The 18146-nt window shown below is 38.3% G+C and overlaps 3 protein-coding genes across 3 annotated transcripts in view; all 3 read left to right on the forward strand.

The window, feature by feature from the left end:
• The first annotated feature begins 1981 nt into the window (after nt 1-1981).
• LOC114523770 (telomerase-binding protein EST1A-like) lies at nt 1982-8123 on the forward strand. The gene is made up of 18 exons (XM_028544800.1): nt 1982-3088; nt 3304-3600; nt 3909-4205; nt 4418-4479; nt 4640-4788; nt 4866-4988; nt 5155-5263; nt 5420-5514; nt 5607-5710; nt 5886-6056; nt 6217-6281; nt 6398-6431; nt 6526-6588; nt 6675-6828; nt 6961-7045; nt 7121-7244; nt 7596-7677; nt 7807-8123. The coding sequence occupies exons 1-18, from the start codon at nt 1982-1984 to the stop codon at nt 7935-7937; spliced, it is 3252 nt and encodes a 1083-aa protein (XP_028400601.1). The 3' UTR covers nt 7938-8123.
• Nucleotides 8124-9119: 996 nt separating this feature from the next.
• LOC114523743 (lysophosphatidic acid receptor 1-like) lies at nt 9120-10678 on the forward strand. Its single transcript, XM_028544772.1, has one exon. The coding sequence runs from the start codon at nt 9673-9675 to the stop codon at nt 10540-10542; it is 870 nt and encodes a 289-aa protein (XP_028400573.1). The 5' UTR covers nt 9120-9672; the 3' UTR covers nt 10543-10678.
• Nucleotides 10679-12356: 1678 nt separating this feature from the next.
• LOC114523863 overlaps nt 12357-18146 on the forward strand; it is a 28980-nt gene continuing 23190 nt past the window's right edge. Inside the window, exon 1 of the mRNA XM_028544906.1 lies at nt 12357-14121. Within this exon, the coding sequence (XP_028400707.1) occupies nt 13905-14121 (217 nt within the window). The 5' untranslated portion in view covers nt 12357-13904. The remainder of the gene's footprint in view (nt 14122-18146) is intronic.

Raw genomic sequence — 18146 nt, forward strand, 5'->3', positions numbered from 1 at the left:
CCACCCACAGGCTTGACTATGGGGGGTGAGACGACATGAACTAATGGTTTCTCTGTCGGAGTTGTTTCCGGAGGTTTAGGCACAGGAAATTCAGCCATTCCAGGCTTAACGATGACATGTATTGAGTCCGCTTTTGAACTAATCTTCGCCAAAATCTTAGTTGCCAAAACGCTGAAAGAACCAGGTGTATCTTTCAAAGAAAAATGAGCTTTTTGCCCTGTTCCTTCGCCAGGAGTACTCGAAGCTAATACACGATAAAATTCCGTTGTAACTGCGAGAATACAATATATTTCAAACCACAAATACATCTCGTGTTCTTTTCAAAGGATCCAATAAGTAAGATATAATTCTTTTAAATTCATAAAGCAGATTTCGCTTAATGATAAGGCTAACAGGTAGATGTGAAAGATTTCAGTACGTCTGTAAGATAGTAGAATGATGTCTTCTTTGAGCGTCCATTTCCAAGGCCTAACAAACGACTCTTAGCACCTCCACGAGCTCAACCACAGAAAAAAACATTTACCCTCCTAAATCTTTAAACTTCTCCCAAAAATGTAGATATTAGTAAAATAGCCATGATCATATCCACGTGTATAAATCACCTGCTTAATTTAACAGGTTAAAGTCGATTGAAATATAGTTGTTGTTTTTTTACCTTGATCCCATTGTATTTAACACAATCCGATGAATTAAATTGACCTCTGGTCGGAGGAATACTTACCTGGCAAAAGACTGTGCAAATAGATTAAATTCTGTAGACATAATATACAATTGTTTTACATAAATGATTGTTTATTGCAGGTGGAAATAATATCTGAATGGACTAATAAATAAAGAGATGAAAGGGCTTCTATCAGGTTTTTTAATTTATACCTTACTAGTGGTGTATTCATTCACTCAAGTGAAATCTCGTCCTGAAGAACAGAAGCCAAAATTTGAGGTAACATCTGATGAACACGAATTGTACTGGTAGTGTTATCTCTAGTGCTAGTGGCTGGTCAAGAAAACACCTTCATGTTTGGTTATATCTGGTTCCTATTTACTCGTGAACTGCAATAATTCTGATGAACAATACAATATGAAGAATTCCTATGAATCCTATCTTCTGTGAAGAGCGCAGACTATTTATCAACTCTGAAAACGACTTGTCCACTTTGATTCACAAACTTTGAATAAAAAACCATAATATTTAATACGTCCCTCACATTGGCTGTTTTTTTTCATTTCAGGTTGCGCATAAGGCAGGAAGTATGGACGTAACAGCATCACAATTCACAGCTAATGTTAAACTAAAATCCGACACCGTCAACGTTGATGTTAACCCAGGAGAACTGAAATTTCCAATGCAACCTTTCAATGCACCGCCGCCCAAAATCACGCATTTACATCAGTATATCCATCCAGTCCTAGGAAAGAGGTCACTCAAGCCTGCTGATGAAGTTACGAAATGATAGTCTGACGATTCTGCTATAAAGTTTGTTCCAATGTTTTTATAAGAGGGACCTGGTGCACACCAGAAGATATTCAACTGATATTGGTATGAGCATTTCCTCCCAGTTCTAAAACCCTTACCAACTACCTGTTCTATAACCCCAGCCGAAAATTACCCTTGTTACAACTGTGAATGCAAGGTGAATTGTGTGTTTTCAAGAGAGTGTCAATCTTTAATCATTGACACTGACAGATATACTGGCAGGAATGGATTGGAACGGTATATTGTTTGAACCAAAACGGTAATTTTGACCGAAGAAACAGATGTAAATATATAAAATGAGAATAAGAATAGCATTCATAATTAAATTTTTATAAATTTTTACACGTATTTTTTGTAATGACGAGGAGTAGTATCACAAGTATCATGACCATAATCTGTCACAATGATGCTCAGTGCAAACGACGGTAAAGAAAACATTTCTACCACGTCAGCAAATTCCAAAATATTTCTTGATTGTGGAAACACAATTCAAAACAACAACAAATAATGGCGTCAAAGAGCGAGGACTTGAAAGTGATCCGGTGTACTTATTTTGAGCTAAAACAGGTCGCAGACTCTTTGGAAAAGCCTCGAGGTAAGTCTAGAAAGGGTTCAAGGACTACAGCTACGAGTCCTGTCAAGAAAACAGCGGAACGTTCCCGCGATGAGGTGAAAACCAATGTCAAAAAGACCTCTTGTGGAGACAGGGAGCGTGAAGTACATGCACGTCAGAGTAAACCGTTGCCTGATCAAACACGCAACGGAAAGGATACGGCGCGTGAAAAGCTATCAGGAAGCCCTAAAAAGAAACCTTCAGCTAAAAAGACAGCTACGAAGGAACAAAACCGTGGTATTATTAATAAGAACGGGTTGATCACAACAGTTGGGAATGCTGGACGTGTTACATCACCTAGTAAAAGTGTTAGATTTGATGTTGAAAATGCGAAGGAATCTTCTGGAATTGAAGACGATATCAGCGAATATGATAGAGGTTTGATTTTACCAAACAGATTGCTTTATGACCCATCAAATAGCGAGGATAACAAGGGTACTGTTGATGATAAAACACCTGGTCAGGATCTTGTTGATATGATGGACAAACTACATACTGGTCAGAGCCCTGCTCGTAGAAATATTGGCCCAAAATCAAACCCAACGAAATCACCAAATCAAGCAAATCCAAGAAAGGTGAACAAAAAAATTGCTGAAACACTTCTAACAGATGCCGGTTACCTTGAGGCGGATCTTGATAACCTCTTGTCACGCCGAATCAACTCCAAAGAGCAATTGGATCGTGTAACAAATTTGTGCTTGCAGATCCAGGAAAAGTGTAAGACAATTATGGAGACTGATCTGTATGTGTTTACTACGAAAGAAGTTTATCTTTTGCTCTGGAGATCCGGCATTTACCAACTCATTGAACGTTTGCGAGCACTACAGAAGTCGGAAGGAGACGAGAACTGGTCAAGTGACGTAACCTGCATGTTGCAAAGGTTCCTTGACACCACAAATGGTTTTGTAAATGGTTTAATTACAAGTCTTGAAGACAAAAATGAGTTTTCATTGAAGAGCTTTCTTGATGCACCAAATCAGTTTGATAACAGCAGTCGTTCGGTAAGATTGCACAATGATTAACTTAAGAATAGTAAACATAATTTGTGTGTTATTTATCAGAGTCTGTCATATGAATAAAACTATTACCACAATCTGCATGCTTTATACCTAAGAGCACACCAATCACCTCGTTTTCATTTTTTATTAATGCAAGATAATTATATTGTTTATAGTATGCTAATATCAGTCAATGTGGTAAAATTGTTTTGTAACAGGTGAAAATGGCTCTGTTAAGTTGCCATCATTTCATGATTTTCCTTGGCGACATTGAAAGATACCATCAAAACCTTTCCTCGTCCAAAGAATGGAGCGTTGCACGTTCGTGTTACCTCAAAGCCATCAAAATTGCTCCAAGGAATGGCAAACCGTACAACCAGCTAGCGGTGATTGCTGTGTACGCCAAGCGACGTCTGGACTCTGTGTATTACTATGTCAGAAGCCTGTGTGTCAGTAATCCCATCATGACAGCCCGGGAAAAATTACACGCGATTTACGACGACGTGCAACGCAAGGTAACCTCCTTATAATTTTAAAAAATAAAAACTTTTATAAGTTTAACTCTTACCAGGAGACAATTTGATGAAACTATAAAAAGAAACAGCTCCAAACTCAAGATACGAGTTATAAAAACAAGGCAAGAGTTTTGGGGTGATATTTCGACTTTATTTTGAAGTTATTCTTAATCTTTTACAAGATGTAAAAGCGTAAGATGTTAAATATAGACGACTGTGCATTCTGACTTTGTTATAGTTGGTTATTTTTTTCTAAAAAATATTGGACAACTGGTTAGGATATCAAAGTTCTGCGACTGTTTTTTCAGGCGTACGACTTGCATGCCTCGGTTCAAATGGAAAAGGAAAGGCAAGCTCATGAGAATGAACGAACACGAGATATGATGGCTTCCTGTGGTCCAGGGCGCCGACGGCACAATAGTGGTTCGGGGGTGCAAGACAGAAAAACGATGGAGAAAGGACGACATGAGTTGTGGGTGTTTTATCAGAGTGGCACCCGCAGGGAATATCTGTTTACGCCAACAGGAATGATCAAAGGACAGCAGAATCAAATTGAAGCAAACGAAAGAAAAGATAAAACAACCTCGAAAATATCTTTGAACGAGGTGACGAAGCTTCTTTCTTGAAATGTAAAAAATATTTTCACAAAATCAGAATATACCTGTTGTGAAACAAATAATGTTCAGTTGATGAGAAAAAAAACCGAGAAAGTCCTGATGAACGATTTTTCAGACCTTGAACATTTGTTTTTTTAGTAGTTTTGTTTGGTTTTCATAAGTTCACGAATGATATTAAATCAAAGAACTTTTTGTTTTAGATCAGCAAGCAATTCGAAATCTTCTTTTTGTTTTGCCATGCTATGCTTTATTCAAAAATTGGGTAAGATATATGAAAAGTTTTCATATATGAGTAACAACCCCATCAATTTAGAAATACGTCTTTTAGAAACGGTTACTCTTTGGAATTGTCTTCTAGATGTCATCATTTTTTCTCAGTTGTTTTGTATAGAATTGATCTTTTCCCCCCATATCTTTCCTAGAATCGATCATTTCTTGGAAAATCATTACAAAACGTTGGGATTATTCCGTACTCTGTTGCGTCATCCAAGAAATTCGGCGGTGAAAATGAAGAGGCTGGTGGAAATAATGGCCATCAATATGTTCGAAATTGAAAATCTCGCAGACGAAGGTATTGTACAGCTGCGAGAATTATGATTTTGCTAGCGTGAATTGGTTCAAAGTGAGCACTCTCATTTGTGACTCTAGATCATGGTCAGTTCATGGAGGGGACACCCCTGGATCTTGCGCTCAACCTTGGCTGTGAAATGTCGCTGTGTTTGTGCAAAGCGATCTCTGATATCATCATCACGTCCTCAGAAAACAGCTCAGGTAACGTAGATCTACAGTGCCTAAGGCTGTTGTTAAAAGCATTCAATTCATCACGACAAGAGTCCATATTTTGTACCAGAAATTAACGGATTTTGTGATGCAAAACCTCAGGTACAGGTGTCATAATTCGTTCTTGTGTTTTCTTACCCACGCGGTGTTGTATTAGGTCAAGATATCTCTCAGTTGCCTGGTTTAACCAGTTACCTTCCTGCGATCAAAGTTTGGTTTGATTGGATCCAGATTAATATTTCTTTGCTGAGATCATCTTCTATAAGGTACGAGAAATGATTGTAACCATCTCGAAACGGCTGTATAGAGTCTTCTGCAAAAGCTCTACGTTACCATGTCTTTAAACAGCTTTGGAAAATGTCCGGTTTGAGCTGTGATAGCCTCCTTGTGGGTCAATTGAGCGTAGACCATTTTGTTTTTAGCATAAAAGAAGAGTTTTGGAGCAGCATCGCTAGTCTACTAAATAATTTGAAAGGAATTTTTGGCTCGGAGATATCAGCAAGTGAGATTACACCAGGTAGAGTTTGTTACAAGACTGGTACGTGTTGTGTTGCTTGGCATCGTGTGTGTGTAGGTTAAAACACATCGTAAGAATTCTATTATTTTTAGGTGAAGTAGTCCTGACACTACCCGAAGATGATCATCTCAGTGGTTTTAAACCGCTGGCGGAAGCTGTAAAACCATGCACAAAAGTTGGGCCTGACTTAGAAAAGGTAAAGGTCGTTCGTCCATCCATCCATCCATCCATCCATCCATCCATCCATCCATCCATCCATCCATCCATCCATCCATCCATCCAAAACTTGTATACGCGCGGATATCCATTAGAAAAGAAAGTTGTTGCTGTTCCAACTGTATGTAAAACCTGGTTTGTCAACTTTTATGTAGGAAATAGTTTGCAGTCGACTCAGAACCGAGGCTCTACTATCGATTGCCCAGTTCCTTTGTGAGTTTGAAGATTTACCACTAAGATTTGATGAGGATTCTCAACAGTATTACGTCACAGCAATAATAGCAACATCCGAGATGAGCCAGGCGACTGGGAACGAGATTGATGAGGTATATAGGGGGTTACATATGGATCTTGCTGGTCCTTTAAGGAAGGAAAAGACCATTATGGACAATCTTTCTATAACACAATATGTGAAAATCTTTCCTGTTTGCGAAAGGCACCGGAGTGTTTCACAAAGCTGATATATGTATTTTTGCACGAAAACAGGCTGACATTGATGATGACGATGATGATGATGTCATTGTTGAAAGCGTTGAAGATATCGACTCAGAGTAAGTAGAAAACTCTTCAATGAACAACATTTACGACCTGATCAACGACAAAACATGTACAGTCGTAATAGTGAATAATATCCCTAAACAAGGTTGTATATTAACTATATTTACAGCTCAGAATTGCCAAGCCACGTTCAGGAGCTTAAGGTAAGTGCAAATCTTCGTATATACTTTGCCCAATGTGGCAAGAATTAAACTTTTTATGAGAGATTCATCACGCATTATCGATTATAATCTGAAGGCGAAAAAAGACGCGTTGACAAAGGAGATTTTGAACCAGAAACAGAGAGAGGAAGAAGCTCAGGTATTTCCACCGGATCAGCTCGAGACAGTTCATTCCAGTGCTTCGGATATACGACCAAACATATTGTTTTTAAAATCATTCTATAGGCAGTCTTGGTCGAGCACTCGAACAAACCAACCTTGGTACTGGAGATCAACCCGCAATATCTTGTGCCTGATACAAACTGTTTCATAGATCATCTGCATGAGTTGCAGTATATCGTCGAGTCCAGATATTTCACCGTTGTTATGCCGCTAGTCGGTAGGTACTGGGTTTCAGTTACCAGCAAAATATATCGCACTGCAGTGCATGCATATAGTCCAGCTGTACGCGGATGCTATTCACGAGAGCAAAAAAATTATGTCAAACCACGCTCAAACGTTTCCTTTTTAGTGATAAATGAACTCGATGGTCTTGCGAAAGGTTTTTCGGACGCAGAGCAACAACACCGTGCTGATTTCGTCGCAAATCAAGCAAGGTGACAATTTTTGTGTGCTTTTTTCATACTCTCATTTATGTATCTTCTTACTGTACCTTCTATTTCCGTTGCCAGAGCTGCAGTGGACTTCTTGGAATATCGTTTCAGTCTGTCGGACTCTCAAATGCTGGCGTTGACAAGCAAAGGATCCGTTTTGACGACCATTGCATTTCGTATCGAAGAACCGACGGCTGGAAGAGTAATGAAATAAAAATTTTTTAATTGCTTTTGATCTATAAACTAAAACTTGAATTTATCATCAATGTTTTGGTATAACAGCAAAGTAAGGATCATCTCTTATTGATCCAGTGTTACTACAGGAGAAAACCTAAACTAAACTAATTCTATTCATAGTGAATAGCTCTATCAATTCTAAACTGCTCTTCCTAGAGGACCAGTAAGGATCATCTCGTATTGATCCAGTGTTACTACAGGAGGAAACCTAAACTAAACTAACTTTATTTATACTAGATAGTTCTATCAGTTCTAAACTGTTCTTCCTAGAGATCCAGTAAGGATGATCTCTTATTTTTCTATTACATCATTGCAGGGTATAAATGATGACATCATTTTAAATTGTTGCACACATTATTGTGACGCGAAGATGGACGTAGTTAACAAACTCGCTACAGGTGGGTGAAATAGTTCTTGTTACGCGCATAGGCTAAAAAGTTCTACCGTTAGAAAGTCTAACAAAGATAGGAAAGAATGTCTAAGACAGATAGAATTGATCGACATTTTTCTGGGTTTTTCAACCACAGCCGACCAGCCGTTCACTGTAAGACGTAAAGTCGTTCTGCTCACGGAGGACCGAAACCTTCGTTTGAAGGCGCATGTGCAGAACATCCCCGTTGTTACTGTTCCACAGTTCCTGGAAATGATCGTTCCGTAAACGCCCTTACAACAAACGCTTTCCAAGAAAAGACGGATTCATCAGATGCAGGCTTGCGTCTCACAAGCCCTGGGAAGAACCTCAAGGCCAAAGAGACTTCGAAGTATTGTTTAACAGGATCTCCTTATGTCCTGAATACGAAGAAAGGCTGCGGCAAGGATTGCCAAGAAATGCAAGTTAAAAAAAAACAATACAAAATCCGATTATAGTAACGAGGAGACGTTGGTCCCCTGCGAGGACTGTCGTTATAATTTACGAAACACGAGGAAAGTAGTTTATTGAGGACAATAAAAGCTTAATTAGGGTCTTGAATCTGTCATGTTATATTTACCGCATCGGTTTCATAATCTATCTATGACAGTATTATATGATAATAGTTTGTTGTTGCTGGAGGGGTTTTAACATATATACCATTGAGTAAGACGTTGAAAGTCGTATGACCGACCGCACTGGTCAGGTTGTTTTAGTGTTGTAAATGAAATTATTGAATGAAAGTTTTAATAGATTTTCAAATCAGTGATGGAAATGAATTTGATGGTGCTGTAGTGATGATCATACGATATCGTTTTTTGTTCGTTGAATCGCCAACAACTAAGTAAATCAGTAGAAATCTATTTTTAAATGGCTGTCATCATGGGCCGGTTGTATCAAGCCCGTTTAGCTTAAACGGTGGCCGGATAGGTCAAAATTAAATAACACTCTAACATCTCTCTTGAATGAATCAACTTGAATATTATGCACTGAATATGTAGTTGTCGACAGTATCTTTGTATTAAGGTTAAAAACATTTAGTTCGCTAGTTGAATAAAACGGCAGACTTGCTTTCTATTTTGAACTTATCCACCGTTTAAGCTAAACGGGCTTGATACAACCGGCTTGATTGCTATTAGACTAGAACATATGCTGCAATTGAATGTATGCATGCACAAGTCATTTTTCCAATAAAAAAACGCAATTGCTTTTGATAATAATTACGGGCCTTTTAGTGAAGAACATAAGTAAATAAATGAATCCAAATTGTGTGAGCTTTTAATAGCAAAATCGACGTAATTAAATAATTTAATAAATTAAAACTGAATTTTTAATTTTGTTTGCGCGAGGTTTAAAACATCAGCTCAACTATTGGTCATCATTGTTTTAAAATAAACTGTGGATTACGACATGACAAAATGACGATGTTAAATTAAAAAGTTTTGGAAAACGTTGCTCAGCAAGGGCTGCTTCTGACTAACACCATAACGGCTTATCTCCCAGAATAAAACGTTGCTATGATCCTTGGTTAAACTTGACATGAACAAAAGGACACAGATTTATGAAATAATTATATATTGCCTTATTGGAGTAACGCCAGAAATCGCTGACAATGGATGGATTCTCTAGAAGTTTCTATGGTCTATAATTTCATGACAAGATTACCAAGCTGCCCGCAAGGAGGAGGGAATCTTCTTTTTCTTCAATCATCAATATTTCAATCATAAAGAATATTATTAAGATTCAATATCTTTGCGGTTGAGTGTCCCGTCTCGTTTCCCACAAAGACCTCCCCGAAGGCTAAATCTGCAAAGTGATGTGTTGATTGTGTTCCATGGATGCAAAGTAATTTATGATAAACACGAAGCCTCCTCATAGCAAACAGAGTCTAGAACATCAGAGAAGGAACTGTTGATTCATACGTTATCTTTATAGAAAACCGTGCGTGATACGTTATATTTAGAAAGTAGCTTCAACTAAAAATATGGCCCCAACGGAGCTAGTTTTAGAATTTGATGAAGAATTCACGATAATCTCTTCAATCCTAATCTTCATAGGTTTTATCTGTAATCTTATTCTCTTAATCTGCATGATCAAGGATCCCTTGCACATATTTCGTAATCCATCATCTTATCTGATCATAAACCTAGCTATTGCTGATATGGAATCCTGTGTGGCTCAGCTGATTTTCAACGGGCTCTTAATCGTGGGTCAATTGGACACGGCGAGGCTTGTGTTTGAGAGTGGAATAACATTTTTCGGTCCAGATGTTTCATTTATGTGTCTCCTTTCCCTTGCGATTGAACGTTATCTGTGTGTAACAAAACCCATTCTTTACCGCGTGCATTTTACTGGCAAGAAAATCGTTGCTTTGATTGCTTTTATATGGTTCCTTCACATCGCAAGAGTGGCTGGAATTATATATTCTCTAAAGGCAGATATCGTAGACATAAAAGACGTGAAAATAATCACTTTGTTTTTACACGTAGTCTTCATTTTATTCTGTCTGATTTGTAACATCGCCACAATGTCTCATTTCAACAAAACCCGAGCTCGCGAACTCCAGGAAGGAACTGGTAACCACGCCCCAAGTGCTCGTGTTCGAACGCAAAGACGGTTTGTGGTAACCATGGTGATCATTTCCTCGTGTTTAGTAGTAACTATAGTACCATTTACCGTACTCAAGTTCTTAACTGAGGTTCGGGATATTCCACTTCCAGTCGAAGCAATAGCGATCGTACAGACATTTTACATCATCAACTTTGGCATCAATCCAGCATTGTATTTCTGGCGTATGCCCCGATATAGGAAATCCATAATAGCTGTTTTATGTTGTAAAAAAGGAAATATATAAATCTCCAAATGTATGAAAACAAAAAAGCGATTCGCAGACAATCAGATAGCTTGCTAAGAGGATGGAATTCAGCTAATTCCTCCTACCAGGATTACAATCTAATCTAAAGCATGATTTTCTCTGGCAAGCGTAGTGAATGACAATAAACAATGAGTGAACCGCATTGTTGTGGGTGATAGGAGTGGGGCGCACAAATGGTGGGGGGGAAGGGGAGGGTGACACCTTCAACGATCAATCCCTGCGTTCTTTTGGCAGTTTCATGTTATCGCATGAATATGATTCGATTTCATACAATCGAATATTTGTCAACTATGTGATGAATGATGAAAACAGTATTTTAAACACTGAAGAAGGCCATTTCCGAATCATTCTGGAATCCCCACATTGAATATTAGCACCTGACGCCCACCCGGGTGGAGTCTCGAGGGCGTTACCCCCTAATGCAGCCATCTTTCCTGGCTTCTTGAGGAAGTCGGATCACTTGGTTCCGCCCCGGAGATTTTTGCATTGAGCCATTAATCATCGTCATGATCATAAGCATACGTCTTTAAGACGCTAAACCCAGGATTTGTGCCAGATTTTTTGTTTCAAACTGGTGCGTTTCATCGCTCACGTCTGTGCTAATGCATCGTGAAAATCAGCCTGAAGGCATAAATGATTGATGCACGTTTTTAGTCCTTGTAATTTGATCGGATCAACCGTCTTTTTCAACTGACATTGCTTTTTTATTCCACGCCTTCAATCAACTCCGGGTTTTTTCGTGACATCATTTGTATCAGTTTAAAATGTTGAAACTCTGAAAGACGTTTCACTGCTCATTCGATGAAATTCGAGAACTAATTGACCTACGATTCAGCGTATTTAAAAATCATTATATGATACCACATCAATAATATATATGGTATATAATACCACAACAACAGAGTATGGTAGTTTTTGTCTTCAAATTTATACTAGAAACGGGAAACTTATTTAATAGCAGCAGTGTTTTCATTGCGTCAAAATATCTTAGTATATTTGTGTTAATCTATGTCGAACTGACTCGAACAAGTCAAATGGTCGACTTTTGACGGACAGCGGATCACGGCGCTGCGAACGTTGTAGAGGAAGGTTAACATGCAATTGTTGAAATGAAAGAAAAACAAGAACGTCTGTTAATAATAGGTGAGGGTAAATGAAATAATTAAAACTTCATTCGATCACGTCGTGTCTGCTGCCTTTGCAACACACTGGCAAGGCATTGCAATGGCAATTTTTCTCAACTATCCCTGGCTTCAAATTCAGACGTGTTGTTGTTAGGTTTGATTTCCACTCGAAATTAAGATCCTTTAACCTTTTATAAATCATTCTACATCAAGTCAAGTGTCACAAAATCTTGAAATTGAAAAAGTAACTCTGTTCTACAATCTACATGTCGTAATCTTGTATGCCAAGTTAAGAGAGGTTTTTTCCGCTTTTTTAACGACTTTTTTTAAAGTTTTCTATCGTGTTTTGCTTCACCAAATTCTTTCATATACCTGCCAATATTGTAATACCAAAATACGGAAAATGTTTATACAACAATGCCGGCGAACAGGAAGCGATAAGTGCTTGTTATCTCAAGGCCTAAATAATCATATATTTATTTTCCGGCTTATTATTCCTTGTGAGCAGACAAAAGGTCAAACTTGCTTAATCAGAATACAAGAGACAGCTTCGTGTCGTTATATTGATCGAGAGAAAGAAAAGAATCTTTGGGAAAACGTATTATAGACCAGCAAAGCGCTAGGATGGAGTGGCAACACACGAATGATCTCAAGTAGATAAAATTGCAAATGTCAACGTCTTCCAGGTTACGATTCATCACATTCATCGAAGCCAACTGTGATATTAATATATGAGTGCTCTCCGTTCATTTTGACTAAGTAAGGACAGCGAAGAACCATCTTATATTGTCGTAAAGCATACTGCATTACTGAAGGTGATCAACACCCACCAGAGGTGTTCGTGAATACCAAAAATTTCATCACAACGGGTGGTTAGTTTGCCTCAACTGCGTAATCAAATTAATATATCTGTGTGCACAATACTGCATCTCATCACAGACGGTTGGCAAACGCAAGAGATTGCGAGGTTATCTTGAACTGCCAGCAAAAGAACGGACAGGATTTTCAAAGAAGAAGAATCAGACATAATTTGATACCATGTAATTTGTTTTGAATAAGGAAGCATCGAGCATTTGGTAATTATATATGATGAACTAACTACATACGCCTTTGTAAAGATGACGTAGCCTTATATAGGACCGATCACGCGCTGTATGGTAAAAGCAATCCTCGTCAAGTTTAGAGCAAAATTGAAAGCTGAAAGTTATCCAAAGCTGAAAGTTACACAAAGTTCAAAGCGCTAGGAGTGTTTTAACTCTTTTGAACCTTGGCTGGATAAAGTTACGGGAAGTTCTAAAATAGTCTCAGTTCCCCTATGACAAGGAATCATCGTTAATCCCTGTCGAAAAACAAAGTAATGTAAACAAAATATTGATCGCTTCCTCAGAATAATAAAGCCACTAGTGACAAGTCTCGCACTACACTGACAAGGACTCGGTTGAGGAATCGGGAAATTACAAGAATCCAAATTTCAAAACAAAGGGAAACAATTTTTTTAAGGAAAACTATTAAAGGAAGTCGGGGAATTCAAAAAGCCAATATTGGCTCATAATCTCCGCAAGGATTCTCAACTTTATAGGGTCTCATAGCGCGTGGGAAAATACAGAAACCTGAGCTGAAAACCCGGAAGAATTGAAATTACAGTAAGATGAATACCGCAGATTTGTAACTTGATAATTTGCAGCGTTTCAGAAAGCCCTCTTATGCAAAAAACCCAAACATTTTTCGTAGCGAAACGTGCAATTTACAACGTCGCTGTACGATTATTAGTCTAATCGTGCCTCAAAACACAAAAGCCGGTTAAAGTGAAAAGGTGTGAAAGAAGAAAAAGAAAAGAATTTCGCTCATCATTCAGACTCGTGAGAAAATTCTATCATAATTACCACGAGTGCCAAAAAACCTTACGTTAATATATTGACAAGACTGCTTAAGGGAAGTAATACCTTTGTTTTGTCTGTGGAGCGCGGGAAAACGACAGAACACTGGAAAAGAGGTTGAGATTTATCTTATTTTGTCCTCGATTGTGTCATATTTGACGTCCGCGTGTCTTCGACCTTAAGGTGTAATATTATCAAACGTTTAACCATAGCATCGCTGGTTGGTTGCATAACTCTCGACTCTCTCGTGACAAGCGTAGAAACGGAATAAACAAAGCCAACCACATGTCCAAACATGTCATCACACGAGTGATACCTCTTGGAGATAAGCCAGAAGAGAATGAACGGCAAGTCTGGTTTGTGTGAAGGAGAGTTTCAATCTCCAGCCAATATTGGAGTAGCGAGGCATACTCTCGTTGGGAATACGGTGTATGAATCATCACGGCGCGTCCACGTGATGACAAAGAATGACAAAGAAAGCAAAGATAGGCATGAAAAGGCTGACAACTTGAATACCAACCAAGACGACGGGGAGAGGATCAAAATCAGTACAACAGGTTAGCTTTTTTGTTTTATTATTTATTTGTGGGAAATGAAAATATAACGATGATGAAAGCCATCACAATAGAGGTTGATGTCCAAGGTCACTGACAACGGCTTCAGTTTCATGCACGGACACAAAACAGACATCTTCACTTCAATGCCTGTCAAAAAGTACTGGTAAAATTGCCTGCTTTGACATCTGGCATTTTCGATATCAACCTCATGACTGCGAATCTATGGGTGCAGACGGGGGGAAGGGGGGTTGTAGGAGGGGGTAGGACTCCGCGTGTGGGGTGGAATCACCACAATCTGCTCCACAGCTGTACAACCTAAGTGAGCATTTTTTTATTGCGCGTTGCTCATTTGAAATTTCTAGGAAGCGCTTACTGGATGGAAGTATGTAGCTATGTGACCTTATTTAGTAAGCATGACGTGTACTTATATGACTGCTTGCGATAATAGTTCGTAACGAAATGGATGTGCAGCAGGTGGTCTGTAAATAGAGTTTAAAGATAAAAAGGCTTGATCTTCACCGCGGCCTTCGAGCTATGACAGGCCTGTTGTCAACAATTCTTGTTAAGGCAAAAACTGAAAGTATTCGGCGCAAAATGATTGGTTGGTTTGACGTTTATTTATCTTTTAAAATCAGAATTATAGGAACTTCTAAAATAGAAGGAGGAGTAAAGATGAATACAATGGAAAACTAAATTTTCATTCTAACAACTCAATAGATTGACCACCATCTGCCTTGCAATGCTTAACAAACACACATTGAACACTCTCGTCTTTCCTGATGTGCATTGTAGGCTATAAGAGCCTAGACACTAGCCTAAACTGTCTGCATAATTCTTTACAACAGCAATAAGTGGGTTATTTAAATGCAAAAAGCTGCATAAATATCGATTCTGTTTTCCGCATTAGGGTAAGCAGAGCTAACAGCCCCTGATTGAAAATCCAGTCGGTTTCTAACCTTACTTAATTCAGCTGTTTTTAGGCACACAAAACAGGTATTTTTTTGTTTCCGATACATAAAATAGGATAACGTGAAGTTAGGGTCAGTTTGTGCCTTGATTACTTGTAGATATACAGGACTATTAGTCGCCCGTTAAGAAACGTCGCCTAAACAAGAAGATAAAACAATTATGCTGCCTCAATGATAAGATTATCATGTGAGAATGTGCAGAGATTGTGGAATCATTCTTAGAAATAGAAGCTTTCACGACGAAAGCTGGCTGACCTGCGCAGGCAGACCATTTGTTCATTTACCTCATCACTGGGTCTGCCGTCTTAAAGTCATGAATACTTTATATCAGAATTATCAGCGACGGAGTTACTGCATGGATAATGACTATCTCTGTATGGAAAATCGCAGACGCTTTTATAAAAGTGAGTCACTTGAAGTAATTTGTCTAAAAATCCTAGAACAAGATAACAAACACTGCGCCTAAAATAGGCTTTTAGCAATACAACTTGGTTGATAAAACGTCATAAATAACACGTACAGAATTCACAAAGAACTACCCGCAGAGAAATTGAGAGAATATAGTCCATAATAGTTTCTTTTTCAGGAAATGATTAGTTATAAAGATGCAACGTTCATTTTACTAGAATATTGACCAATCGAGACTCAGTTTTGTTGAGTCCAACCGTCAAATACGAACACCGTTTAGCACCTAATATTAGACAATCAGCTTGATGTACAATATCAAATTACGCACCAATGTTCGCTCACGTCAGTACAAGCTGAATTTGTACTGTGTTTATTAGTTCTTATCCTAGCAATACTACTTACTTTATCAAAGAAATTTTTTAATCGTTCTAAATAACGAAAGGTTTTAAGAGGCAAGCCACACACCCATGCAACATAGTGGCCATGTGATATAGCTACATGTATCTCTATGGCTATATGGTTTTAGCTGAAAAGCGTAGTTGTCGGGTTTATGATATATTCCTGTATATGATATATTTACTATTGTGAATTTGAGGTGGCTGGTGAAGTTTTTTAACAGCGTAGCTTGATTGTTAGAACAACAGGTTGAGGAGATAACGCGATCAAATTTGAAGAAATTTCATGCAAAATCTTACAGTCAAAGTTATAGGGCTTTAGTTAGGGACTGACTTCAAAACGGACCGAGCCGGAGCGCCATATCTTAAAAACACAGAAGCTACGATAGTGTTTAAGTTCCGATTGCTACGCCGTCACTGCAGCTATTGAGACTGAAGAGCGTTGTAGTATTATACCACTCAAAAAACTGGTAGCCACCTTTTTCTTATACACCCTTTTCCTGAAGTCATGAGTACTCCTTTGCATGGCATTGTAGAAAATGCTAGACGGAGGTGAAAAAAAAACCTAACGAGAAGTCCACGGAAGATGGAGAAGGAAAATATTTTGGTATTTTTTAAGTCTGTGTTGCCTTTGTTGTTAAGGATGTTGTATAGTATAATTTGCAAGGTTTAGCAAACTATTACAAGTGTTTGATGTCTCAGACAGCTGTGTCAACACAGTAAGACAGCGTAATGAAAAATGTGCTCCAAATATCAACATTGAAAAGAATTGAATTAAATAATGTGAGTGAGTGAGTGAGTGAACGCCATTATGAATATACGTGCTTACAATAGGAAGTTACACTCGAAGAAGCCATATTGCCAAGAAAAGGTATATTGGTTTATACGTGACACAAGTGTAAGTGTTCGCGGTAGTAATTCTCTCTCGTGCTCTGATTATAAGTCACGTAGCGATATTCACTGCGTGGAACTGCTTTTAAATACAACGTGTAACAAAACTTGTTGGTTTAATGTCGGCGACTTGTCGTCCATCATGATATTCAAATGTTCGCAGAGATTAACTGGCAAGTTTGTAATATCACGATTTGCCAGCTGCCCGAAGGTGCAAATTGAAAATTAATGAGCGGCGTAGTTCTTACGGCAAACGATTTTCCATTTTGAGAAAATCATCTTTTTCCGAAAGTGGCAATATATAACCGAAGATTAAGCATTTTAATGAGTCGATACAAATTTGCAAAGGTTTTTTGCTTTCGTCTGGGAAGTTTATCAAAGGTGTTTTTTTTTTCAATCCAAAAGTGACGATCTTGTTACCTTGTCTTTGACTTAACAAAATTTCGTTCGTTCGTTTGCATTAGAGCATCTAATTAAAGAGAAGTAAAGAATTCCTTTGAAACTTTCCCTAGCAACGATTCAACAGACGCGGATATTCCAGCGCAAACGTACACCACGACTTCGCGCCTCAAAACCAGGCAAAGAGATTTCGACCTTTATAGATGAGAGATAACATAAAAAAACTTATAGGAATATTCAGTCAGTATACAATGAGTTGTAAACAGAAAAACTCGGCGCTATTTCCACTCAGGGACTTGCAGGGATTTGAGATTACCTTTCTGTCGTTTGCCTCTACTATCATTTCGAGACAAATGATAGTTTAGGGCGAAACAGGAAGCAGTTTCGTATGCAAAGCGAGTTCTGCGAGGCAGGTGCACTTTCCCATCGCATATACGCATTGGGAGAACAGCTGAACTTTTTAATTAATTACATCTAGTGTACACAATATTTTTATTGAAAATTCTTACAATAGATTTTATCGGGTGGGCGATAGATACGATTTATAGTATAGAGTTGTTCTGGCATATGGGATGTTCCCACATTTGCGTATATTAATATTATGACCGCAAAAGTGACACAGCTGCCGTTATGAAATATATCAAATTTTGACTGGACGAAGCTGCTAGCTCTTTCTAATGGGAAAACGTGGATTTGAAACAGATTTGCGGGAAATTAGACTGTCAAATTTGAGGATTTAGTCGTATATTTGTTCTGATTCTGTTGTTAAACGCAAATAATTTTGACTTCACTTAATTAAACCAACATCAGAATAGCCATGCAGAGTCCAGCCATATATATGAAACATGGGAACGCAGGAAATCTTTGCCAAGACATAGCTACATGAAATTGAATTTCAGAATGGTGATATGTTTATCCTATAGCTGAAGAATCATTCAGTAAACCGCTGCATGATTTAGGGAAA

Source organism: Dendronephthya gigantea, unplaced genomic scaffold (assembly GCF_004324835.1).
Source record: "Dendronephthya gigantea isolate DGI-Jeju-01 unplaced genomic scaffold, DenGig_1.0 000028F, whole genome shotgun sequence".
Classification (NCBI taxonomy): Eukaryota; Metazoa; Cnidaria; class Anthozoa; order Malacalcyonacea; family Nephtheidae; genus Dendronephthya; species Dendronephthya gigantea.

Bases quoted from the DNA above. Each gene is read 5' to 3' on its own strand.
- LOC114523743 (XM_028544772.1), top strand. From the start codon at position 9,673: ATGGCCCCAACGGAGCTAGTTTTAGAATTTGATGAAGAATTCACGATA.
- LOC114523770 (XM_028544800.1), top strand. From the start codon at position 1,982: ATGGCGTCAAAGAGCGAGGACTTGAAAGTGATCCGGTGTACTTATTTT. The intron at 3,601-3,908 runs GTAACCTCCTTA...CTGTTTTTTCAG, and splicing joins ACGACGACGTGCAACGCAAG to GCGTACGACTTGCATGCCTC. The intron at 6,282-6,397 runs GTAAGTAGAAAA...CTATATTTACAG, and splicing joins GTTGAAGATATCGACTCAGA to CTCAGAATTGCCAAGCCACG.